This window comes from Nyctereutes procyonoides, unplaced genomic scaffold, assembly GCF_905146905.1.
Source record: "Nyctereutes procyonoides isolate TBG_1078 unplaced genomic scaffold, NYPRO_anot_genome, whole genome shotgun sequence".
Taxonomy (NCBI): Eukaryota; Metazoa; Chordata; class Mammalia; order Carnivora; family Canidae; genus Nyctereutes; species Nyctereutes procyonoides.
In genome coordinates this window covers 19,029,421-19,056,008 of record NW_026575140.1, presented here as the reverse complement: position 1 = coordinate 19,056,008, position 26,588 = coordinate 19,029,421, and the positions used below count along the sequence as shown (strand labels likewise).

Sequence of the window (26,588 nt, the reverse complement as noted above, 5' to 3'; positions counted from 1 at the left end):
CTTTGTGCTTATTGTTAAATTTTGTTTTTTCATTCTAGATCAGTGGTATAAAATTCAGTAGGTACAATGGAGTCACCTTGGGAACATTAAAACACAACAAAACAAAAAACAAAAAAATTAATGCCCAGGCCATCCCTTAGAGCAATGAAATTTAAAAAAAGAAAATTTGGCAGTGGAACCTGAACATCAGTATTTAAATAAAACTCTGCAGTTAGTGTGAGAACAGTGTTTCTGAGTCAGTGTTTCTCAGACTTTGGTGAGTATCAGAATCACCTGGAGAGCTAATGAAGTATCCAGAGGTCAAGGTCCTTCAGGGAGGAATGAGCCTGGGGTTTTGTGGTGTTCCCATATTTCCCAAGTGTTCCTGATTTACATTCGTGACCCCAAAGTTTGAGACCCTCTATTGCAGCTAATTGTTTTAGAGCAATAGGTTTCATATTCAGTAGCTAGTTGGAACTGCCTGGGGAGCTTTAAAAAAAAATCTATTCTTCCCCTCATTCCCACATGATTTAACTGGTTTGTGGCTCATCACAGGCACTAGAATTTTTAAAAGCTCCCATAGGTGATTCTAATATGCAGACAGGATTGTTAAATACTTCTAGAGAACATTTCTGAAAATTTTCCATATATATTTCTATCCCCTGGACATGTAGATGCTAATACCAGCTTGAGATCTGAAAAAAACCTAATCTCTGTTTTGGCTGTAGAAGACTAACATGATCTCAGAGGTTGCATAGAGACCTGGCAGTGTTTACCCTTGATCTAAGTATCACAGATGTTGGCGGTAAGATATTGTGTTCCAGGACTAGAATAAAACTTTCTAATGCTGTGCTGGAAGAAGGGAGTTTTTATAAGCTGTATAAACCTGGATCAAAATATATTCTTTTCAAATTAGTTGAATGACAGCCAGTCTCAAAAGGTTGCATATTGTATGCTTTCATTTATATAACATTCTTGAAATAAAACTATAGACATGAAGGAGAACAGATTCATGGTTGTTGGGATTGGAAATAGGCTAAGAGAATAGATGTGGCCATAAAGGGGTATCTTGGAGGATCCCTGTGATAGAATAGTTCCATGTCTCGATTGTGTTAGTAGTTACAGGAAGCCATGCATGTGATAAAGCTGCACAGAACTATGAACACACACAGTGCAGATATAACTGGTGAAATGTGAATAATTCTGTGCTCTGTAGCAATATCTGTTACATGGTTTTTGATTTTTTTAAATTTAAATTCAATTTATTATCGAATTATTAGTTATTATTAGTATTATTAGTTATTAGTAATAATTATTATTTTATTAGTAGTAGTATTATTAGTTTCAGAGGTATTATTTAGTTTCAGAGGTAGTATTTAGTGATTAACCAGTTGCATACAATGCCCAGTGCTCATTACTTCAAGTAACCCTTAATGCCCATCACTCAGTTACCCCATCCCCCTACCCACCTCCCCTCCAGCAGTCCTCAGTTTATTTCCTAAAGTTCAGAGTCTCTTATGGCTTACCTCCCTCTCTGTTTTTATCTTATGTTATTTTTCCTCCCCTTCCTCTAAGTTCATCTGTTTTGTTTCTTAAAGTCCATGAGTAAAATCATATATGGCATTTGTCTTTCTCTCACTTATTTCACTTAGCATAATACCCTCTAGTTCCATCCACATCGTTGCAAATGGCAAGATTTCATTCTTTTTGTTGGCTAAGTAATATTCATATACATATATATGAATATATATACTTCCATAATTTGGCTATTGTAGACATTGCTGCTAAAACATTGGGGTGCAGGTGCCCCTTTGGATCACTATGTTTGTATCCTTTGGATAAATACCTACTAGTGCAGTTGCTGGATCATAGGATAGTTCTATTTTTAACTTTTTGAAGAACCTTCATACTGTTTTCCACAGTGGCTGCACCACATTACATAGTTTTGTTATTCTCCTATAGTTACACGAGATGTTATTAGGGGAGGTGAGGTGAAGAGTAAACAAGACTTCCTTGTACCTATCCTTGCAACTTCCTGTGAATCTGTAATTATTTCCAAATAAAAAGTTAAAAAATACATACTTCCTTTAAGATAGGCTTAACAAGGGAGAATTGCTTAGCTTCCATATAGGCTGAATAAAAGTCCATAAAGTCTTCCATTTGGCTGAATAAAGGTCCATAACATCTCCTAAAATTTTGGTGAATAAAACAAAAAATTTAAGTTTTTGAAGTTTGGCATTGGAGGCCAAAAACTAAGGCCTGCTTATTTGAAATCTTCAAAGATGAGAAAAGCCTCATGGACAAGCTAGAGCTTTAGAAACACCTGCCAAGGCTGCAACCCAATTTAAAGTGACAATTTTCTTCTTCTCCAATGAGGAAGCAGGAGGCAAGCTGAGGACAGACCACAAGCTGACACCCCACAAAGCCCTCCCACCAGCTCCTGGGTGGTATATGTGTGACATTTCTCCAGGAAGCTCCCAGCTGTCTTAATACCTTACTAGAGGGAAAAATAACCTTAGCTTGACTCTAGCCCTGTCTCCAGTATCCCTGGAGTCTTCTTTATCAAATGAAAATTCTTTTAGAACTCCTCTTTATCTTTACTTCCCCCAACCCCAAAGTATATAATCAGTCGCTCCTCACAATCCTGGGATGCGGCTCTTTCTGCTCATAGGGTCCAGTCCCTGTGCTTTCCTAAAACCACTTTTTTTTGCACTGAAGATGTCTCAAGAATTCTTTCTTGGCTGTCTGCTCCAGACCCCAACACTACTCCAAATCATATCATTTCCACGCTTCTTAACTGCAAACTTAATATCCTTACTTAGTGTAGCTACCATGACTGTAGTGTTCCACCCCTCCTCCAGAAGATTCCACAGTCTCCAACCTAGTTTGTCTGTTCAGAAAAATATTCAATGACTTTGTTCCCTGGCAAGTGAATAAACTCAGCATTCATGTTGTTGATACTGTTGGTCATGGACTGAAACTGAGGAAGACTTGACATTACAAGTTTAGAGCTTTCAAAAGAACCATGTAGACCCTCTCTCTCCCTCTTCAGTGTGCTCAGACATGGACTTTTTCTGACACCCTTAGTAGCATTAGCAATAAGTTAGTAACATTTCCTAAGGTTCTACCAGCCAAATGGCCTTGATGTCATTTGAGATCACACAGGACCTCAAAACTCTTCAGCATCATCTCATCAATACCTACCTGGAGAACCTCTCTTTTCTACCTAAAACTGGCATATGGGTATATAGTAATTGTGAGAGTCAAAAGGTTTTGCAAGTAAATGCCCTATTAAGACAGCAGGGGATGGAAATAATTGTAACCTTTCAGCCTGAAGCTCTATGATATTGTGATTTATAATAAGAGATATATATTTGGTCTTTGACCCATTTCTAGCACAAAGCTAAACCCTTTGGAATTTCCTAAGTGAGGACAGCAGCAGAGATCTTTTGCTATGTTAATGAGGTGACTGGAACTTGCCTAAAGGTGGGAACTGGTTGCCAAAGGAACCAACCTGGAGTTTGGAGGAGCAGAACTTTCTGTCCTTCCTCAAAACCCCAGCTCCTGGGAGGGGAGCTGGAGATTAAGATTAATCACCAATGGCCAAAAGATTTCATCAATTGTGTAATGAAGCCTCCCTAAACACCTAAAAGGAGGAGGTTTAGAGAGCTTCCAGACTGGTAAACACATAGATTCAGAGAGTGCGGAAGCTCCCTGGCCTTTTCCTATGCTTTATTCTATGTATCTCTTCATCTGGCTTTTGATTTGTATCCTTTAACATTATATGTAATAAACTGATAATCCAGTAAGTAATCAGTTTTTCTGAGTTCTATGAACAGCTCTAGCAAATTAATTGAACCCAAGGAGATGGTCATTGGAACCTCTACAACTGGTAGATCCAGAAGCACAGGTGACAAACTGGCATCTGAAATGCAGGTTGGGGGACAGTCTTGTAGGACTGAGCCCTTAACCTATAGGATCTGATGTTATCTCCAGGTAGATAATGTCAAAATTGAGTTGACTTACGGGACCCCACATGGAATTGGGGAGAAGACACATTTGAAGGGTAGCAAAAAGAAAAACCATTGGCACAAAATGGAGCCACTTACGGTAGGCCACATCACCCAACAAAGGCTTGATACCTAACCTAATTATGGTTTGAACCTCTTCCAGAAATGTAGTCTTAACTGGGTCAGTCAAGAAGTCTTCTGGTCATGAAGAAACCTCCCCCCTTGTAAGTAGGGCCAGCCCTAATCCAGAGGCAGCCCATCCAGTCTTCTTCCTGAAATTTTAGCAACTAAAAGCATTCTGTTTACAATAAGAAAACCGTTTCCCCCCCACACACCCTGATTGGAATGTCCCTGAATAGGTTCATGTTGACCCTCCCCGAAATCAACCTGGATGCCATGCGACTCCCGCTGTTCTTTTGTCTTTAGGAAGTTTCTTTCCTTTTGCCTTTTAAAAGACACCTGTAATTGCTAATCGGGGCTCTTTTCCTCCTCGGAGGCGGAGAGCCCGTTTGCGCAAACGTTCAATAAACCCTCTTGCTGATTGCATCTGCCTGTCTGGGGTCTGGGTCTCTGGGGCGTCCACCGGGCCACGTTGGCACCCGTGAGCCAGGGTCCAACAGTCAATGCCAATGAGGTAATCTGTCACACAAACCCTCTGCATTCCCCCAACAACCACCCTCAAGGAAGATGAAGTCTTGATAAAACCGTCTGCTTTTCCCCCTAAGAGAAAGTGAATTTAACTGAAAAAAATCCTCTTTTGCTAAGAATCTCCATGCCCCACCCTTCTTCCTATAAAAATCTTCCACTTTGTACAACTTCTTAGAGCTCCCCTTTACTTGCTTGATGGGGTACTGCCTGGTTCATGAATCAGTTAATAAAGCCAATTAAGTCTTTGAAATTTGTTAAGTTGAATTTTTGTTCTTTTGTTCTTTTTTGTTCATGGGGCCCCAAAGTCCCATGCCCACAGCAGCTGTCTTACTCTTTAATACCTTCCTAAACCAGAACTCGGATGACCTTATTTTAGGAGAATAGAATGAAGCCTCTCAGCCAGTTTCTCCCTCCTCCAAGGTCATCTGGAGTCAACTCAAGTAACCAAGTCCATTCCTTTATTGATCTTTTCCAAGTCGAAAATACAAACCAAACCCCATGTCCCCAAGAGAGGCAGATTTGCTAATAATCTTTAAGCATGGTTAGCAGAAGTTTGAGACTAATAGTGCCTGGTTGTTCTCCTGTAATCTGACAGTCTCTGGGGATATGATAAACTATTTAAGTATCAAAGTCAAAATCTGGGACCTGTTACTCAAAGGGTAGTTCGGAGCCAGGAGCAGCCCTGAAGCTATTAGAAGTGCAGCCAACAGGGGGGCTTAGTCCGTTGGACAGCTGCTTTTGGCGGGGGTCATAATCTCAGGGTCCTGGGATCAAGCCCCATGTCAGGCTCCCTGCTTCAGTGGGAAGTCTGCCTCTTCTTCTCCCTATGTCCCTCCCCCTGTTTGTGCACTCTCTCTCTCTCTCAAACAAAATAAATAAAAATCTAAAAAAAAAAAAGAAGTGCAAATCCTCAGGTCCCACTCCAGAGTTATACTGAATCAGAAATCTGGAGGTGGACACAATTTTTATCTTATTATGGTAAAATACATATAGCATAAAATTCACCATTTAACTTTTCCAACGTATACAATTCAAATGGCATTTAGTACATTCACAATACCATGCAACCATCGTGGCTATCTAGCTCCATAACATTCTCATTGCCCCAAAAGAAAATCCTAGAACTATTAGGGGTACCTGGCTGGTGCAGTTGGTTAAGCCCAGAACTCTTGGAAAAACTGCAGAATGTCCTCAATGTCCTCGGCAGGTAATCCCATATCAGAAAGACAACAGAGCCCACACCCATGGTAGAAAGTCCCATATTAGAATGAGAACAGAGCTCAATGCCCTTGAAAGCCCCATATCAAAATGTAAACAGAACTTGAGAAATTCCTCCACCCCTTCTGAAGATCCCCTAGACCAGCCTATAAAAAAACCAGCTGTAACCCACTTCGGGGTCCAAGTCCCTGCTCCACTGTGTCGGTATACTTGGACCCAAGCTCGAGCTTGTAAATAAACCCTCGTGTGTTTGCATCGGCGTCGGCTCCTTGGTGGTTTCTCGGATTCGCAATCTTGGGCACAAGAATAGGATCATCCGATATGTGACTTTTTATGTCTGGCTTCTGTAACTTCCTGTAATCTTTTCAAGGTTCATCCACTCTGTACCATTCATTTTTATGGATTAATAGTATCCCATTGTATGGATAGATGATATTTTACTTACCATTTCATTAGTTGATGAACATTTGGGTTGTTTCCACCTCTCACTATTATGAATAATGAATGCTATGAACATCCGTGTACAAGTTTTTGTTTGAACACCTGTTTTCTGTTCTTTTGAGTATATACATAGGAGTTGAACTGCTGAGTCATATGGTAATTCTATGTTTAACTTATTAAGGAACTGCCAAATGTTTCCATAGAGGCTGGGCCATTTTATGCTTCCACCAGCAACTCATGTGTGTTCCAGTCTGCATACTCTTGCCATCGAGTGTCATTTCCTGGGTTTTGTTTTGTTTTGTTTTGTTTTATAGCCATCCTAGTGGGTATGAAATGCTATCTCACTGCAATATTGATTTCCTGCAGTTTTTTTAAATAGCCCTCCTGGTGATTCTAATGCATCTGAAATGTGAAAAAGTGGGGGACTGGGAGCATCCACTCAGGAACTAGTTTTAGAAATGCAGAATCTTAGACAATTAGGTCTACTCAAATTCTACATTTTAATAGGATCCCCAGGTGATGACCACACCTGTGTTGGTGTTTGGGAAGTGCTGGTGAAGGAGACATCCCTAAATTGTTAACACTTCTAATCATCATTTAAATATACTAGAATTAGGGTCCGTGTTTTTAATGCTCCATTTGTCTAGTATATTCTTGTTGGGCAGACAGTCTGGAAAAGTGAGAAGAACACAGACAGAACTTAGAGAAAAACAGGCAAACCCAGTTTCCAGCCCTGACTCTGTCACTCACCAGCTGGATGACCCCCACTAGTGTGCTTGCTCTAGAACAAGAATTAATATCTGCATCCTGCACACATTAGAGTTAAATATGTTAGGCATAGGTAAGCATCTAATCCAACTCAGCACAAAGGCGTTCACTCAGTCTGGTTCTACTACCTCCGCTTACCCTACACTAGCCCTGGTTATTTCATGAGAGTTTAGGGAAGCAGATGTCAGCTTTGGCCTCCTGATACATCAGTGAGCCACTGAGGGACTGGCTAAATGATTTGCCAGATGATTTCTTTAAGGCAGCCAGCTCAGCAAGAAGTTCAGGACTGATCCCACAGTTAACTTCCCCTAGATTAAGTAGGACCTTGTTCGAGGCTGGGAACTCTGTGGGATACCTATAATTTACAGACTTGCAAGAATCTCTAGGGCCACTTACTTTGGTTTAAAGTCATTTTAATGAATTTTAAATAATTCAGTGGAGTGGGCAACTATTACTGTCTCTCAGTAGAGAGGTTCCTTTAATTAGGGAACTTTCTATGATGCACCAGTAACTACACTTTCTAAGCACTGAACCCACAATGCATTTAAATCTTTAGCCAAGACCAGAGGTTCTCCAATATGGGCAATTTTGCACACATACACCTCCCCAGGGGATATGTGGCAGGCAACATCTAAGGATTTGTCATCACGGGGGTGGGGGTGCTACTTTCATCTACTGGGTTGAGAAAACAGTTGCTGCTAAATATCCTCCAGTATATCAGACAGCCCCACACAGAAAGGATTAGCGTTCCCCCAAATATCAATACTGCTGAAGTTGAGAAACGCTGCCCTAGACTCATAGGCTACATCAGCCTATCACAGAGAGATGATAAAATGGACTCTGAGAAGTAGAGTGACCTGCCTGCGATCATCCAGCTGGTAACAAAAGAGCAGGATTCAAACCACAACTGGCTCAAAATCCTCGAGGCTGGAGTTGTTTTAAATTGTTTGTTTTCAACCGTTTTTGTTCAAGCACAGCTTGCAACTGTTTACGCTGCAATTTAAGAGGAAAACTGGACAGAAAAGGCTTTTAAACCTCTCAAACAAAGATTTTTCTACTGCCCTTTGTACAATCAATCAGAGCCACCTCCCAGTTCCTCTGAGACTTGGTTAAATATTTATCCAACTGCCTTGCAGGGATTTAGGTTAAAGAGCTATTCCATTTCTATGAGAGGGATGATAAACATGATGACAGGGTTAAGATTCTCCCAGAGCAGGTAAGGTCTGATGTGGAAGTAGTGAACTGTTGGAGTTTTCGGCCCAGGGGCTAGTATGTGACACGGAGCAGTAGAATGGAAGGAAACTCAGTGTCACAGTCAGGGGTGGTGGTACCAGTACATGGAGGATAGAAAGCCACAGGCACACATACAGCCAGCCTCTCCGCAGAGAGGCCCCTTAAGTCAGCCACCTGCCAGGTGTTATGCTCCCGCTTATGCACACATCATTGCATATGGTCTCACAATGGCCCTATAAAGCAGCAATTCTTAGACCCATCATCCTATGAGGAAACCACCACCCAGGGGCTCAGGACCTTGTTCTGGGTCACTCAGTTCCCAGTGATAAAGACAGTATCAAAACCTGGGCAGTTTGTCTCCATGTTGGCTTCCTCTTCTTTTCGAAATCTGATTCGAAACCTGCATAGCTACCCCGTAGCTATGGTGTCTCTCTTACTCTTTCTGTTACTTGTTCCTTCCTTCAGAGATGGGATGTGGAAGGGAAGGTTGTATTTAAAATGTGGTTGACTCTTCTGTGTATATCCTAGAAAATAATTTAAAGAAGCTGCATTTCTTCCCTGCCCTGATCCTGGAACTTCCCACCCATAGGAGTAGATTTAGACACAGACTATGTTGACCTTATTCCCACCTGGGAATAGGGGTGAGGCTGGAGCAAACATCCAGCAGTGGGGCTAGTAGGAAGAGGAAGATGGTGGAGGTGACACCTTTGGGGAGATCTTTTGAGGTTCTTGGTTGTTTTTGACTTGGTGGTAACACCTGAACCAGCTGAATCAGCAAGGAAGACTGTGGCTTAGTGAGACAAATTATGAAGCCAAAATTCAAATCACAGCTCTAGCTGGAGGGCTGGTCACATAACTCTCCTGAACCTCAGTTTTCATGGCTGCAAAATGGGGATACTAATACTATGCAGGGTTATTAGGATCATATATCTGATAGTACCCAACAAATGCTTCAGAACAATTTTTAATATCAGTTAGATGTCCACTACATGCCAGGCACTGTTCTGAGTATTCCAGCATTATAGTTAGTTCTATGGGTTACAACTGTCCTGAGAGGTAGGTTCAATTACTATCCTCATTAACTCTATTTTAGAAGATTAAAAAAAAATCAAAGTGCAAAGCGCTTAACTGATTTATTCAGGTCACAGAAAGTGATAGTAATAGCTAAGTCTCACATAGAATTTTCAGTGTACAAACACTTGCACGTGAATGTTCATTGCAGTGTTACTACAATAGTGAAAAAAAAGAAACCCAATGTCCATCGACTGACGAATGGATAAAGAAAAGGCAGTCTGTCTGTACAGTGGGAAATTACTCAGCTTTAAAAAGCAATGGAGTTCTGATACATGCTACAAAACAGACGAACCCTAAAAGGAAGAGGAGGAGATTGTCGAGCCAGCAGTGGGAGAGGGATCTTAACCAGAGGAGAGGTGGCTAACAGTTGAAGACCTTGGGGAGGAGAAAAGAAGCATCTAAAAGACTTTTCATTAAAATGAGTTTTGTGGTATAGAATATAGCCCTTTCTTCAATCTTTGCACAAAATCTTTTTTTTTAATTTAAATTTTAGTTAACATACAGTGTAATATTGGTTTCAGGAGTAGAATTCAGTAATTCATCACTTGCGTACAACACCCAGTGCTCATCACAAGTGCCCTCCTTTTTTTTTTTTTAAGATTTTATTTATTTATTCATGAGAGACAGAGAGAGAGAGAGAGAGAGGCAGAGACACAGGGAGAGGAAGAAGCAGGCTCCACACAGGGAGCCTGATGTGGGACTCCATCCCGGGTGTCCAAGATCAGGCCCTGGGCTGAAGGTGGCGCTAAACCACTGAGCCACCCGGGCTGCCCAACAAGTGCCCTCCTTAATGCCTGTCACCCATCTAGTCCATCCCCCACCCACCTTCTTCCATCAACCCTCAGTCTGCTCTCTAGTGTTAAGAGTCTCTTATGGCTTGTTTCCCTCTCTTTTTTTTTCTTTTCCCCCTGCCCATATGCTCATCTGTTTTGATTCTTAAATTCCATGTATGAATGAAATCCTATGGTATTTGTCTCTGACTTATTTCACTTAGCATAATACATTCTAGTTTCATCCACGTTGTTGCAAATGGCAAGATTTCATTTTCTGATGGCTGAGTAATATTCCCTTGTATGTATATACCACATTGTTTTTATCCATTCATCAGTCAATGGACATTTGGGTTCTATCCATAGTTTGGCTATTGTTGATAATGCTGCTATAAACATCGAGGTGCATATACCCCTTTGAATCTGTATTTTTGTAGCCTTTGTGTAAATGGCTGGTAGTGGAATTGCTGGATCGTAGGCTAGCTCTATTTTTAACTTTTGGAGGAAACTTCAAACTTCCACAGGGGCTTCACTAGTTTTCATTCCTACCAATAGTACAAGAGGATTCCCCTTTCTCTGTAGCCTCACCAACACCTGTTGTTTCTTGTGTTGTTAATATTAGTCATTCTGACAGGTGCACAAAATCTTTAATAAAACCTATGCTAAAGATCTGAGCTAATCTGAAGTTGGCTTTGCTTTTGGGGACAATGCAATAAGGTGCTAAGTGTTAATTCTGCACAATATGAATGGTGAGGAGAAAAGCTGTCCATGTGTTCCTGGGTTGCATAAGTGTGTTAGGGTTTAGAGAAAGTAACATGTTTGGAATAGGAAATTAGGTACAGTTGATAAGTTATTCATCAGAATTAATTACAGTTTGACATAGAGAAAGAGCCAAATTAGGATTGTAAAACATGTACTTATCACTGCAACAGGAACTGGTACCTTGCTACCTAAGCTGAATCGAATGGTAACAGTTCTCCAGGCATTTCTACCACAATATTCGAATTAAATACATTGGCCAAATAAAGTTAAAATTAAAAAAAAAAAGAATTGATATCTTACTAGGAAGGGTATCTGTCTGGGAATTAAAACCACCAAAAGATATCCTCCAGGAGTGCCTGGAAAGCCAGGGTCACAGTGAGCCTTGGTATGGATAGCTGATGCTGGGTACTAGAAAGGAAGGCCAGCCCTACAGTCTCTCCCTCCACCACCACCATCGTTCCCCCAATCCCACTAATGTGAGGAAGACAAGGAGGAAAGGTAGATGTACCTCCATCCACCTTTAAAGACGACCCAGAGGTATTACTTTTCTGTTGCTGTTAACGGCAAAGTACCACAAATTTAGTGGCTTAAACAATAACAATTTCTTATCTTACAGTTCGGAAGGTCATAGGTTTCACTGAGCTGAAATCAAGGTGTCAGCAGGGCTGCATTCCTTCTGTGGAGTCTCTAAGGGAGAATCAGTTCCCGTGGCTTTTTATGCTTCTCAAAGCTACCTGAATTCCTTGGCTCTGGGTCCCTTCCTCCATCTTCTAATCTCTCTTTGACTCTAACCCTCTCACTTCCCTCTTAAAAGGACTCTTGTATCAGAACCATCTAGATCATGCAGGATAATCTTGGCATTTCTAGCTCTTTAACTCAATCACACTTGCAAGGCCCCCTTTTGCCAGATAAGGTCACATATTCCAGGTTTCAGGCATTAGGATGTGTATTGATTTGAGGGACCACTCACTAATACTGTCTACCAAACCAATTACCTACTCACACCAGCCTGAGACACTTTATTTGGGATTATTTGCTATGCAGCAGTGGATAACTGGAACAGATTTATCAATTCCAGCTCAGTTCCTCTTGGCTGATGCAAACATCCATGATAAATCTACCCCACTGAAATTGTTCTCATGCAGAGGATGGTAGGGGTACCAGGGTCAAGACAACCTAGTGAATTGGGTTACCATGAGCTCCTTTAGAGAACACTTATTAGTGACTGATTGCCTGTCTCTCTTTCTCCATGACCCCTACTTCAAAATGAGAAAAATACCAGGGATAAATTCCTAGATAAGCACATTTTCCAAAATTGCTATTATATTAACTTTGCCAAGAGACACCTCAAGTTGGCATTATATTGGATGCTAATTTCTATGGATTGGTTGGTTACATATTGTCTTTTATACATGCTTGACTTTCCTGATCCTGTGTTACATTCTAGCTCCTTAACACCCTGCTCAAAATCTTTTCCATTGTTTTGTAAGACTCTTGTCAGCCAAATGCTAGGGATGCCCTTATTTTGTTTCTGCTTAATTTCTCTGCTTCTCATCACTGATGGAAACTATAAGCAACATTTAAGAATTTTGCTCCTATCTTTTTACAAACACCTGCTCTATCAGGTACATATGCTTCCCATCTGTTCTGATTTCTTGCTACTGCTTTAACAACTTTATAAAACACCTTAGGTGGCTTTTGAGTCCTACAAATAAACTTATTTCTGGAGCTTCTTTGGGACATAAGGATTTAAAACTGGATGTGATAAGGACACCTGAATGGCTCAGTGCCTTGGGCTCAGGTCATGATCCCGGATCCTGGGATGAAGTGCCACATCGGGCTCCCTTCAGGGAGCCTGCGTCTCCTTCTGCTTATGTGTCTGCCTCCCTCTCAGTGTCTCTCATGAATAAATAAAAACAAATTCTTAAAAAAAAGAAAACAACACTGGATGTGATAGGGGAACACTCCGTACATCTTGGTGACTGACTGGGTGGGAGAAAGGAGGGAAAGGCAGAAGGAGGAACAAATCTAAGAAATCTCAAAGCTCTGAAATTCAACAGACAAGAAGAACTGAAAGAGGAGCAAGCTTTGAATTGCTGATAACAACTTTGGTTTCAGACATGTTGACTTGGCAATGATGGTAAGATGATGGAATGGAAATAGTAAGGCTCATTGTAAAGAATTTGCACATCCAATGGTGAGACTAAGAGTGAAGGTATGTGATTTATTTTAACACTCAGGTTTCCCTCCAGTGGAAATATATGAGGAGAGAGTATTGAGTCTTGGCTTAGAAAAAGCTATAGAGGGCACCTGGGTGGCTCAGTCGGTTGAGCACCCAACTCTTGGTTTTGGCTCCTGTCATGATCTCTGGTTGTGAGATGGGACCCTGAGTCAGCCTCTGCACTCAGTGTAGGGTCTACTTGGGATTCTTTCTCTCTCTTCCTCTGCCTCTCCCCTGGTTCACATTCTCATATTCTCTCTCTCTCTCAAATAAGTAAACAAATCTTAAAAATTGCATTAAAGGAGCACCTGGGTGGTGCAGTCAGTTGAGCATCCCATTCTTGATTTCAGTTCAGGTCATGATCTCAGGTTGTGAGATCAAGCCCTGCATTGAGCTCTGCACTCAGCATGGAGTCTGCTTGAGATTCTCTCTCCCCCTCTCCCTCTGCTCCTACCCCATTCATGCATGCAAGTATATACAATCTCTCTCTCTCTCTCTCTCTGAATAAATATAAAATCTAAAAAATAAAAAAGAGCTTTAGAAGACAAGTCAAAGATGTATGAATGGGTACTCTCTGTACTGTAAATTCTTCACTCCTTCATTCATTCATGCATGTTTCATTCATTCTCACACTTGGATTTCTTCATTGAGCTCCTACATGCAGAAACTAGGCCTACAGCAGGTAGTATGCATATTTGGTGATAATTAAGTAAAACCTTCTGAATGAGCTGCTCCAAGTTGAGAACAAAGAGAGAAAAGAGAAAAATTTTCTTGTCAGTGTGCCAAGAAGCAGGCAATTATCAGTTGTTTCAGTAAATATTTGTTGAATGAGTGAGGCAAGGAGCACAGGAGACTTTTTCAGAAGTACCAGGCTATGCTAGGGCACTGAGAAGGGTGAGGTGTCCACAGAGGTAAAAATTCTGAAGGTGAACTTCAGAAGAAAGATAAGGGTGAAATATTACAAATGTGTTTTTCCAGGATTTGTTGGCTTCAGCAAGGAGCAAGAAATTGGAAATACTTCAGTGTTCTCATACAAGTTAAAATATAATCATTGCTCTTAACCACATTAGCCTTCTCTCTTTCCATTTTTTTCTTCTCCTCACTCCCTCTTTTCCTTCCTTCCTTCCTTAGGCCAACCAACAACTTAGTAACACATATTCATATAACAGTTAAGTTCAAGGAAGTTGCTGAATGAAAGCCAGAAAAGGGAATATGGTGGAACAATGATAATTACCTAGTGAACATGAGGAACATCTCCTCAAAAAACAAAGAAGTAAAATAAAACAAAATAACTAGTGGATGCCTTGTTAAAAAAAGAAAATCTTCTTTGGAACCAACTAATCAAACAGTGAAGAGCAGTATTCTTCTATTCAAAGGCAGGATCCTGGAGTCCAAGCCCTCACCCCCTTGGCTTCCCTTTCATCCATGCAGTGGCCTGAAAGACAATCCCGTGGCCATACCCATAGCTGAGTCAGGATCAAAGAAACCCCAGTTTGAAAATGCCTGCTTAGAAAAAAGGAAGTGATATGGTATAGCTTAGCATTGTTTATAGAAAGGAGGTTGTTAAACCTTGAACTCAAGTTATTGACTATCTGTTCTTTGAAATTGAAAAAGATGAGTCATCAAATGTCACACCTGACTCAACTATCTTGAGATTGCAAAATGATGGGAAAGATCTTAGGGAAAACAGTAGTGGGCCACCAACCAAGGCATAGAGCTCTGGCAGTGCCAGTGGGGAAGACACTTGCCTACTCATCTCACAGGGAACAGCAGAGTGTGCTCAGTTCAAAGAGGGTTGAAAACAGATTACCAGTAACTCTATAAGGGATTCCTGTCCAAATCTAGGAAGCTTATGTTTTATGAAGATACATAAAATGCTAAATCCTCAGAAATGAATAGATGAATTAAGAAGTGACAGTTTGTACTGTGAAAGGATTTGGAAGGCAAGGTTTTATGTTATTAAGATCAATGGTAAACACACAGTTTGACTAATCCTAACCCAGTCCTGCAAGAGCAAGTCCTGTTTTCTTGTTTGGCCCACAAAGAATGCAACGAGCCACGTCTTGCATAACAGGTACCGCTCAAACTTGTGGGGAAAGGCCAACTCACCTGCCATGCTGCTGATGTTTACCAGCCTGCCCTTCGATTTCCTAAGAAGAGGCAAAAATGCCTTTGTGACCTCCACAGCCCCGAAGAAGTTCACAGCCATGCATTTTTTGTAGTCGGTCATGGGAATGAGCTCTCCGTCGGCTGGTAAGCAAATGATCCCAGCATTGTTGACCACAGCCCACAATCCTGAGGACAGAAAGGAATGGCTTTGATAACCAGTGATGCTGAAGAGCAAGAGGATTTTTAACACTTGATCAAGCACTTTGAGATTTGGGATCTAGGCAGATCACTCAAACTCTTGGGCCTCAATTTCCTTGAATACTTAAAACTACTTTCTATAGGGGGGCTGAATGGAGAGTAAATTTGAAATGTTAAGCAGTGGGTCTTTGGAGATATTTTCTTTTCCTTAAAGCACTTTCCTGGACACAGCTAGATATTTGTTGTATCTGGGGACAGATGACACAGCAAGGGGGAGAGTATAAGAGCCTATGACATGTTTCTCCTTCAAAGGACTGTGTAGAGACAGTGTAATATCTTTAGGACCATGCAGGATGATATATGAGCCTGTCTTCCCTTTTCCCTAGAGTAGAAAAGATCCCCTAATCCAGAGAAATAGGAAAACTAGAGAGGTGCCAAGTAATAAGATTGCAGAGTCCCTGAGCCCTAGTCTAAACCCCAACCAGCCTAATCCATTTGATTACATCAGAATCACCAGAGGGCTTGTACAAACAGATAACTGGGCACCACCTCCAAAGAGTCTCATTTAGGGTGTTTGGGATGGGGCCTGAGAATCTACACTTCTACCAGGTTCCCAGGTGATGTTGATGCTGCAGGTCTGGACCACACTTGGAGAACCTCTGTCCACAAGTAGTGGTTTTCAATCTTGACTGCATGTAGAATCACTTGGGGGCTTTTTAACCCCACCCCCACCTCCCAAAGCCCAGCCACATCCCACCCAATTAGATCAGAAATTCTGGGGTAGAAGACAGAAGGGACCTTGACACTGAATTTAAAAATTCCCCAGGTGATTCTAATGTATAGGCAAGATTGGGAATCATGGCCCTAAATGGTGGGAAAGAGGTAATACAAAAACTCCAGATGTTTTTCAGGTGGCAGGATCTGTAGCAGAGGTGAGGTCCTCTTTACCTGACAGAGGTGACTGAATCTGGGGTATGGTTAGTTAGGCAAACCTGAAGCAGATTCTGAGTTCCCTGAGCCTCAGGTATGGTTTAGAACAATGATTCTCAAGATGTGATCCAGAACCAGCAGCATCAAATGGGAACTTATTAGAAATGCAAATTCTAGGAGTGGGTGACTCAGTCAGTTAAGTATCCAACTCTTGATTTTGGGTCAGGTCATGATCTCAGGGTCATGAGACTGAGCCCCACTTTGGGCTCCGTGCTGGGCATGGAGCCTGTTTAAGATTCTCTCTCTCTCCCTCTGCCCTTCCCCTTCTCTCTTGCACGTGTGCTCTCTGTCAAAAACAAACAAACAAAAAAAATGCAAGTTCTAGAACCCCACTTCAGACCTGTTGGATCAGAAACTGGTGATCAGAAATTGTTGCTGAAGCTCAGCATCTGTGATAGAACATGCTCTCCAAGTGACCCTGGTACACACTCCAGAGTGAGAACCTGTGGTATATACAGAAGCCGAATGAGCCTCAGTGCTAGCAGAGACACAAATGGCAGGAGGTCCAGCCTTTGATGGCATCAAAGAGGTGGGTGGGCCCCAAATTGCACAAGGACTGGACAGAGCATTGAACATCTCAGCAGGGGACAGCATGAAACACTGATGATCGAAGATGAAATGTCTCATCCTCAAGAATTTAGATGCTACCCTGGGGAAATGAGGTGAAGCTCAGACTGAAATGGTTTTTGCCACATGGCAGAAAGAGGGCTCAAAATAGAAACAGAGTTGAGTTGTAGAAAAATTACATTTCTCACACATACCTGAGCTGGTGGTCTGACATTTACACACAGTAATGACTGGGAGCATTAAGTTAGATAATAGCCTAGCTAAGAGCTAGTAAGAGCTCAACAATTAGTATGAGGATGGTGATGAGTGCAGAGTGCTCACATTTCCAAGTGAAGGTTTTCATTCAGTCAGCCTGATGCATACCTTTGACAGGCAACATGCAAGGCAGCAGTTTGAGGATGCACTAGAATGGAGATCAGCAAACTTTTTCTATGAAAGGTCAAATAGTGAATATTTTAGTTGCAGGCACTACTGTTTCAAATCTGCCGGCCATTATACTCTAAGAGCAGCCACAGTCTTCATCTGTAAATGAATGAAAATGGGAACAAAGCTCCAATAAAACTTGATTTTGGGACATTGACATTTGAATTCCATATAATTTTCACTTGTCAAAATAATATTCTTTTTCTGATTGTTTTAACCATTTAAAATTGCAAAAACCATCCTGAGCTCAAAGACTGAACAAAAATAGATGGCAGATCTATATAATGTTCTTTAAGTGACAGTGTTAGAGAGAGAACAGATTTGTGATTGCCAGGGATTAGGGATGGAAATATGACTCTAAAAACATAGCATGAAAAAAATAATAAAAATAAAAATAAAAATAAATAAAAAATAAAAACAGCATGAGAGGGGCACCTGGGTGGCTCAGTCAGTTGAGCATCTGACTCTTGATTTCAGTTCAGATTGAGATCTAGGAGTCATGAGATCGATCCCCACATTGGGCTGCCCCAGGTTTGGAGCCTGCTTAGGATTCTCTCTCTTCCTCTCCCTCTGCCCCTCCTCCATAACCCCCACTGCCTGCTGGCACTCTCTCTCTTAAAAAAAATTATAAAATAATAAATTAAAATTAAAAATGCAGCATGAGGGAGCTTGGTGGTGATGGAACAGTTCTGTATTTTGATTGTGGTTCTTTGCACAAAGTTACACACACACACTTGTATGTATAGGTGTTGAAATCTAAATAAGCTCTGAGGATTATACCAATGCCAGTTTCCTGGTTTTGACATTGTATTATGGTTATGCAAGATGTTAACATTGAGGGTGACTTGGCAAAGCATGAACAGGATCTCTCTGTACATTTATTGACAACTTCCTGTGAAACCACAATTCTTTTAAAATAAAATGTTAAAAAAAAAAAAAGAAACAGGCCATAGTTTGCCAGCCTCTGCTTAGAATTTAAGCAGGCCAATAAGCCCATTACGCCTATGGGACCTATTAAGTTTAAAGATAATTAACGTTACTTAATTATTAAAAATACGTTAATACTTATGTAATAATATGCTGCATGGGAACATAGAGCAGGGCCAGCCCTCTTACAGGATCTGGGGTTTTGTCGTTTGTCTACAGGTCCCAGAGGATTCTTTAGGACACATCCTTCTCAGTGATTTTAAACTCTTGTTTGACGGCTTTCCTTTCTGTTTGATTTGAGAGGCTGAGATTGAGAGAACTTCAAGGAAAGCAGACAGAAGGTGTATTGGCAATTTGTATTGGCAATCCTCAGAAGAGGATTGCTCTTCAGAATTCTGGCCATAAAACAGCATGGACTCACTCACTGGAAAGTTTTTTCACCACACCCTTACATCCCTGGCTGCTGACATGGTATTTCCATATCTAGAACCCATTGCTTTATCATTCAGTATGGCCAATGCTACCTCTCTGAGCCTCACCAGAGGGGTCTGTATTGAATATCTCCTTGAATAAGACACCATGAAGTCACACTCATAAGAGGGATAAGCATGAACCCAACAAGAGAGAAAGCAGAGCTAAGAAACAGAGACTGAGCCCTGATGACATTTTTTAAGGATCTAGACATGCCCAAAGCCAACAGGTGTCCTCGAGATGTGATCAGCAGCCAGAATGGACTAAAGGGTAGTGGTTAGGAAAGGTTGGAATCAGTATGGGTCATTTGCTAGGAGAGTAAGTGGCAATTGAGGTCATGGACAGATGAAGGCAATACCTCTGTCCTGCAACTTTTCCACCACTTTGCTGTGGGCGTCTTTTATCTGTTGCTGGTCGGTGATGTCCATCTGGAGCACAGAGAGGCGCTTGGAGCAAGTTCTTCGCAATTCCTCTGCTCCTGATCCCTTTTCATCCAGAACTCCCACAAATACCGTGAAGCCAAGCTCATCTAGATATTTAGACAGAGCATGACCAAATCCAGAATCGCCACCTGCAAGGGATTAAGACAATACAAAGTGGGTTCAAATCCAAGTGCCAGGAGAAATTACTTAATAAGGAAAACACTGATACTATGTATGATTGCCCATGTTTTCTGGAGAGAGTGGGACTTGAGGAAGTTTCTTTATCTGCTAAATGGGAAAATGGGCAGAGAAGCCAAAACGGACACACTTCTCTGTGTAAAAGAAGAAAAGAGGAAGGAGAATTACTGATGATGGGACAGTCTAGGAGTGGTTGGTGGCCAAAGAACTGAGGAGGGAGAGCTAAGGTAAGACATCTACTGGAAATTTTTCTATTAATCTCTGCTGTGTCATATTTGGTGTAACCTCCATCACTCCATAAAATCTTCAGTGACTCATTCATTACAAATTAATACTTTGGAGCTTGTTTTAGGTTTTAGAAATGTAATAAAATGTTAAGTCCCGTTTGGAGTGGACAAAAGTCATTAACAAGAAGCTTCCCAGTTCCTTCTAGGCTATGAAAGATGGTGTCTCATAGCCATCTGCACTTCTTACTTCCTTGGAACCTTTTCCCTCACAATGGCCTTCTCCCAAACCACTGAATAGACATCAATCTTAAAAAGAAGCTTGCAATAGAAACCAGATAGAAAGCCCTAAATGCATTGCTTAGTGTAAATAAGCAGATGACATAATATGTAAAATACCTCTCAGAATTTGAGATGAGAGTTTACCCAACCCAGTCTGCAGGATATTATGGACCTCGTAAAAATTGTTTTATACCAACAAGTACAAAAAATAGGTATCTGAAATTCTGAATGAAGCCAACATAGACCTAAAATCACCTGTTGAGCCATAGCAAAATAAACATGTAACAGTTAATATGCCTCTAAAGCTCTAAAGATGAGAAATCATCTTCTTTTTTAAAAAAAGATTTTTAAAGATGAGAGACACAGAGAGAGAGGCAAAGACATAGGCAAAGGGAGAAGGAAGCTCTCCACAAGGAGCCCAATGTGAGACTCGATCCCGAATCCCAGGATCATGCCCTGAGTCAAAGGCAGATGCTCAACCACTGAGCCACCCAGTGTCCTGAGAGAAATCATCTTCATATTGGCTGTGCCATGTGGTCTTTCCTGTAAACCTTGAGGGGTCTCTCTCTCTCTCTCTCTTTTTTTTAAGATTATTTGTTTATTTATTTGAGGGTGGGGGGAGAGAGAGAGTGAGAGCACTGGGCACCGGCAGGGGGAGAGGCAGAGGAAGAAACAGGCTCCCTCCTGAGTGAGGAGCTCGAAGGCACTGAGCCAAAGACACTGAGCCACCCAGGCACCCCAAGGCGTCTCTTTTATCAGCAGCCAGGGGCTATATATAGTCAGGTATCTATCTAAGAATTGGAAAATACAGGAAATCAGAGAGCACACTGACAATCAACTCAAGGATCAGTATGTAAGTGATCAGAAAAGACATTTGACTTCCAAGCTAATAAGACCTGTCTGCAATCTGAATGGAAGTGTTACTCTTCCTAAGAAGAGTATGATCACCATCAGAAGACAAAAGGACAAACTCAACACTATAAAATCAAACAATCTGATTTAAAAATGGGCAGAGGCACTGAATAGACATATTCCCAAAGAGGACATCCAGATGCCCAACAGACACATGAGAAGATGCTCAACATCACTCATCACCAGGGAAATGCAAATCAAAACCACAATGAGATACACCTTACACCAGTTAAAATGGCTAAAGTCAAAATGACAAAAAAATAACAATTATTAGCAAGGATATGGAGAATAAAGAACACTCATGCACTGTTGATGGAAATGCAAATTGGTGCAGCCACTATGGAAACAATATAGAGGTTCCTCAAAAGATTAAAAATAGGAATATCATATGATGCAATAACCCCACTATTGGGTATTTACCCAAAGAAAGCAAAAACACTACTTCGAAAAGATACATGCATCTCTATTTTATTACAGCATCGTTTATAACAGCCAAGAAATGGAAATAACCGAAGTATCTATCAGATGAATAGATAAGGAAAATATGTTTTACACATACAGGAATATGACTCAACCGTAAAAAAGAATGAGATCATGCCATTTGAGACAACATGGTTGGATCTACAGGGTTTTATGCTAAGTGAAATAAATTGGACAAATACCAATGATTCCATTGATAAATGAAGTCTAAAAGAGCAAATGAATAAACCAACAAAAAAAAAAGCCAGAATCAGACCTATAAATACAGAGAACAAACTGATGATTGTCAGAGGAGAGGGGGACAGGGGTTGGACAAATGGGTAAAGGGGAGATGGAGAGATAGACTTCTAGTTAGGAAATGAGGAAAAGCATAGCATAAAGAATACAGTCAACGATATTGTAATAGTCATGTAACAGGACAAATAGGAGCTACATTTGTGTTGAACATCATATAGTGTATAGCTCGTCAAATCACTAAGTAGTGCACCTAAACTAATGTAACACTGTGAACTATACTCGAATAAGAAAGAGAGAAAGAGAGAAAGAAAAGAAAGGTTAGAGAAACAGGCATTTACATGCATTGCTTATAAATGTGAAAGATTAAGTCGATGCCCATTTTCAATGTGCATATCTTTTGTCCAAAAAAGTCTCACTATCTGTCCCAGAGAACAAACACATATATTCAGAGATACACTAAGTGATGTTCTTTACAGCACTGTATATAATAACAAAAGAAATGACTAACCTAAATGTCCACGAATGGGAAAATGAGGACATAAATTATGGTCCCTATAATGGAACATGACAGCAATTTTAAAAGACGGGGTAGAACTATATAAACGAACACGGATTTTGCTCCAAGATATTTTGTCAAGCAAAATAAGTTACAGTATAACGCTCGTTAGATAGAATCCAATTTATGCCCTCCAAAGAGGGAGGGAGCTAATTCTATACCTGTCTGTGTAGGAATGTAAAAAAAAAAAAAAAAAAGAATTTGAAAGGAAAGACACCAAAATGGTAACAGTAGTTGCCCTTAGAGGGAGAGGCAGGATGGAAGAGGTCTGATTTTTAATGTCTTCCATTTTGCTATAAGAAAGTACTTATTTTTGGATAATTTCTCTTGTTTTTTAAGATTTATTGAGAGAGAGAGAGAGAGAGAGAGAGAGAGAGAGACAGCACACACAAGCTGCGGGGAGGGAGGGGCAAAGGGAGAGAGAATCCTGAAGCAGATGCCCTTTTGAGTGGGGAGCCAAGGTGGGGCTTGATCCTAGAACCCTGAGGTCATGACATGAGCTGAAATTACCATTTAACCGACTGAACTACCCAGGCACCCCTAATTTCTCTTCTTTTAAAGATCATTCCAATTAGAATGAAGATTAGCCAGCCCTGTAAGTGTAGGAAAAGGTGCAACAGAGAATGCTACATGGCTGGTGTGTTCAAACACTGCCCGAGAGAGAGTGGCAGCCTTAAAGAAAATGTGGGCACTCTTGTTCCTTCTGTTGTAAGATTCCCCCGTAGTTTGCTCTGTTGTGGATCTGGACTGAGCAGCGCCACCGCATCACATCCCACGTGTGGGGTCCAGCATAGTCTCTCCTGACCAGGCCGGGTCTGGCACATCTCACCTGGGCCTGTCTCCTGAATGCACTAGGTCCTTATCATCATTTGGGGGAAGACTGTATATTTTTTTTCATTTGGCTTTTACCGTTTCTGGCTTTTATTCTCAATATATTTTTGCTAAACTTGTTTCACAAATTTAAAAAAAAGAATTTCATAGTAGGCATCCCTACTATGAAATGAAGGCATCTAGTTGCCATAATTGATTGCATTTAACTTCCTAAAAGTTATAGTTGACACTATGTTACATTAGTTTCAGGTGCATAATATAGTGATTCCACATGTCTATACATTATGCTATATTCACCAACTACCATCTGTCCCCATAATAACACTGTTATAATACCACTGACTATACTCCCTATGCTGTTCCTTTCATCCCCATGGACTTAGTCACTGCATAACTGGAAGAAGCTTGTACCACTCCCCTTCACCCATTTTGCCCAGCTCCTAGCCGTTCCCCTCAGGAAACTACCACTTTTCTTCTTTGCATTTTTGTATCTGTTTTTGGTGTTTTGTTTGTTTGTTTTGTTTTTTTAGATTCCACATATAAGTAGAATCATATGGTCTTTGTCTTTGACTATCTGATTTATTTCACTTAGCATGATACCCTCTAGGTCTATCCATGCTCTTGCAAATGGCAAACTTTCACTCCTTTTTATGGCTGCATAATATTCCAGCATGCATGGGGGGGTGGATGTACCAATCTTCTTTATCCATTCTGATATTAATGGATAATGGTTGCTTCCATGTGTTGGCTGCTATAAATAATGCTGATTGCATTTCATTTTTGCTCCATCTCCTTCCTCCTCATATATCCACGTGCATCTATGCTCAGGGAACTGGCCTCTGTGTATGCATGGTTCACGACCTGGGCCTGGCCAGAGGAAGAGACAGTAGCATTTAAAGCACACACAAGTATCTGGGCCATATGACAAATCTCAGCCTGTTAGCATGTTAGAATTGTGGGTCTTCTAAAATATAATAATATGCTTGTACAACGGTTTTGAGAGTCCAGTGAATGTGGCTTTGCCCTGTAGAAATAGATCTACAGCTGAACAAATTCAACTTCTGAGTCTACAGTGGTGAGGCCAGATCCTAGACAGGAGCAAGATCATGAGACAGTAGGTGCAATGTGTGCAACCCTTTTCTGGAAACCCCATATGTCACTGGTGATCAGTACTGTCTTGCAAAATTATTCTCCAAATGTCAACAGTCAAGATTTTCTTTCCCATTTACACATGGGAAACCTGAAAAGGAGAGATACTAGTGTCATAGAGATAGTAGGAATGGACTTTGACTCTTTGCCAGAGCCTAAATCCAAGTCCATGCCTCTTCATCATCTTGGACCAGCCACCTTCTCCTTTATCTGTATAAGTAGAGAGGGGAAGTATGGGGAAGCCAACTCCAGAATGGTCCTCTTGTGGCCCAGCAAGGACGGGTATGATTCACCTGAAAATAACTAACTTAGAACCAGATGAGAGTGAAGAGTGGATCTGGAACTGGGTTATACATGCTCTGCCAGTGAGGCCAGGTGTTGATGGAGGGCCCCTCCCACTTGTGAAGCACCATTCCTGCGCTTCTGCTTCGTGGTTGTTTGGCACAGCTAGACATATTTGGGCCATGAATTTGAAAGCTTCTAGTTCCCCTGACAGGTTTGTGTCATATCAGGAGCCAACATACTCCCTCTCTGCACAGAGAATCGTTCTGCAGTGCAGAGATGAAGGCTGGGCCCTCGGTTCCATGCAGCAAATAAACTCAGCCAGGGTATGTACAAAGGAAGGTAAGAAAGTGTCATCCACCCAAATGTCTATCAATTGATGAATGGATAAACAAAATGTAGTGTATCCATACAGTGAAATATTATTCAGACATAGAAGGGGGAAAAGTGATACACATCACAGCAATGGTGAATCTTGAAAACTTATGCTAAGTGAGAGAAGAAGGAGACACATTGATCTTGACCCCTTGTTCTCTGAGCAGAGATATTTTTGAAGGTAGTACCTTTAACCAGCTTTGTGAATCCAGGACCTAACTCTCTCTGGAGAAAGTTCCTAGGAAGAGCCTGCTATATAGTAGAACCGGCAAACCTCAGAGATATTGTGGGTTCAGTTCCAGACCACTATAATAAAGTAAACCACAATAAAGCAAGTAAAATGAACATTTTGATTTCCCAGTGCATATAAAAGTTATGTTTACACTATCCTGTAGTCTATTAAATGCAACATAGCATCATGTCTAAAATAACAATGTACATGCCTTAACTAAAAAATAACTTTATGGGGGTACCTGGTTGGTTCAGTCAGTAGAACATGGGATTCTTGATCTCAGGTTTGTGAGTTCAATACCCATATTGGGTGTGGAGCCTGCTTAAAATAAATTAATTAATTAAAAAATACTTTATTGATAAAAAATTATAACCATCATCTGGGCTTTCAGAAAGTTATAATCTTTTTGCTGGTGGAGGGTCTTGCCTCAATGTTGATGGTTGGTGACCAAGTGGGGTGGTGGTTGCTGTGGCAATTTCTTAAAATAAGATAAAAAGCTTGCCACATCCATGAACTCTTCCTTTTGAGAACAATTTCTCTGTTTCATGTGATGCTATTAATAGCATTTTACACACAGAACTTCTTTCAAAATTGGAGTCCATCCTCTCCAACCTGCTGCTGCTTTATCAACTCAGTTTATGTAATATTCTAAATCCTCTATTGTCATTTCAACAATCCTTACAACATCTTCATCCAGAGTAGAAAGCACTTTCCTAAGAAGCCACTTTCTTTGCTCATCCATAAGAAGTAACTCCTCACCCATTGAGAGTTTTATCATGAGATTACAGCAATGTGGTTCCATCTTCAAGCTCCATTTCTGATTCTGATTCTTCTGCTCTTTCTACCACATTTGCACTGACTTTCTCCCCTGAAGTCTTGAATCCCTCCTCAAGGTCATGATATGGGTTGAAATCAACTCCTTCCAAACTTCCATTAATGCTGATATTTTGACCCCTTCCCATGAATTATCAATGTTCTGAATGGCATCTAGAATGGTGAATCCTTTTTGGAAGGTTTTCTTTTTTATTTTATTTTATTTTATTTTATTTTATTTTATTTTATTTTATTTATTTATGATAGGCAAACAATGAGAGAGAGAGAAAGAGAGAGAGAGAGAGGCAGAGACATAGGCAGAGGGAGAAGCAGGCTCCATGCACCGGGAGCCCGATGTGGGATTCGATCCCGGGTCTCCAGGATCGCGCCCTGGGCCAAAGGCAGGCGCCAAACCGCTGCGCCACCCAGGGATCCCGCTTTTTGGAAGGTTTTCAACTGACTTTGCCCAGATCCATCAGAGGAATCACTATTTATGGCATCTCTAGCCTTACAAAATGTATTTCTTAAATAATAAGGCATGAAAGTCAAAATTACTTCTTGATCCATGGACTGCAGAATGGATGCTGTGTTAGCAAGCATGAACACAACATGAATGTCATTATCCACCTCCATCAGAGCTCTTGGATGACCAGGTACACTGTCAATGAAGTCATACTTTGAAAGGAATTTCTCTTTCCTGAGCTGTAAGTCTCAACAGTGGGCTTACAATATTTGGTAAACCATGTTGTAAACAGATGTGCTGGCATCATGCTTCTTTGTCCCATT

At 41.0% G+C, this 26,588-nt stretch overlaps 1 protein-coding gene across 2 annotated transcripts in view; it reads right to left on the bottom strand.

The window, feature by feature from the left end:
* HSD17B2 (hydroxysteroid 17-beta dehydrogenase 2) overlaps positions 1-26,588 on the bottom strand; it is an 81,465-nt gene that overhangs the window by 12,519 nt on the left and 42,358 nt on the right. For both annotated transcript variants that reach the window (XM_055307190.1, XM_055307189.1), the window contains exons 2-3: positions 19,168-19,380; positions 15,234-15,419 (exon numbers count right to left, since the gene is read on the bottom strand). In XM_055307190.1, the coding sequence (XP_055163165.1) occupies positions 15,234-15,419; positions 19,168-19,380 (399 nt within the window). The remainder of the gene's footprint in view (positions 1-15,233; positions 15,420-19,167; positions 19,381-26,588) is intronic.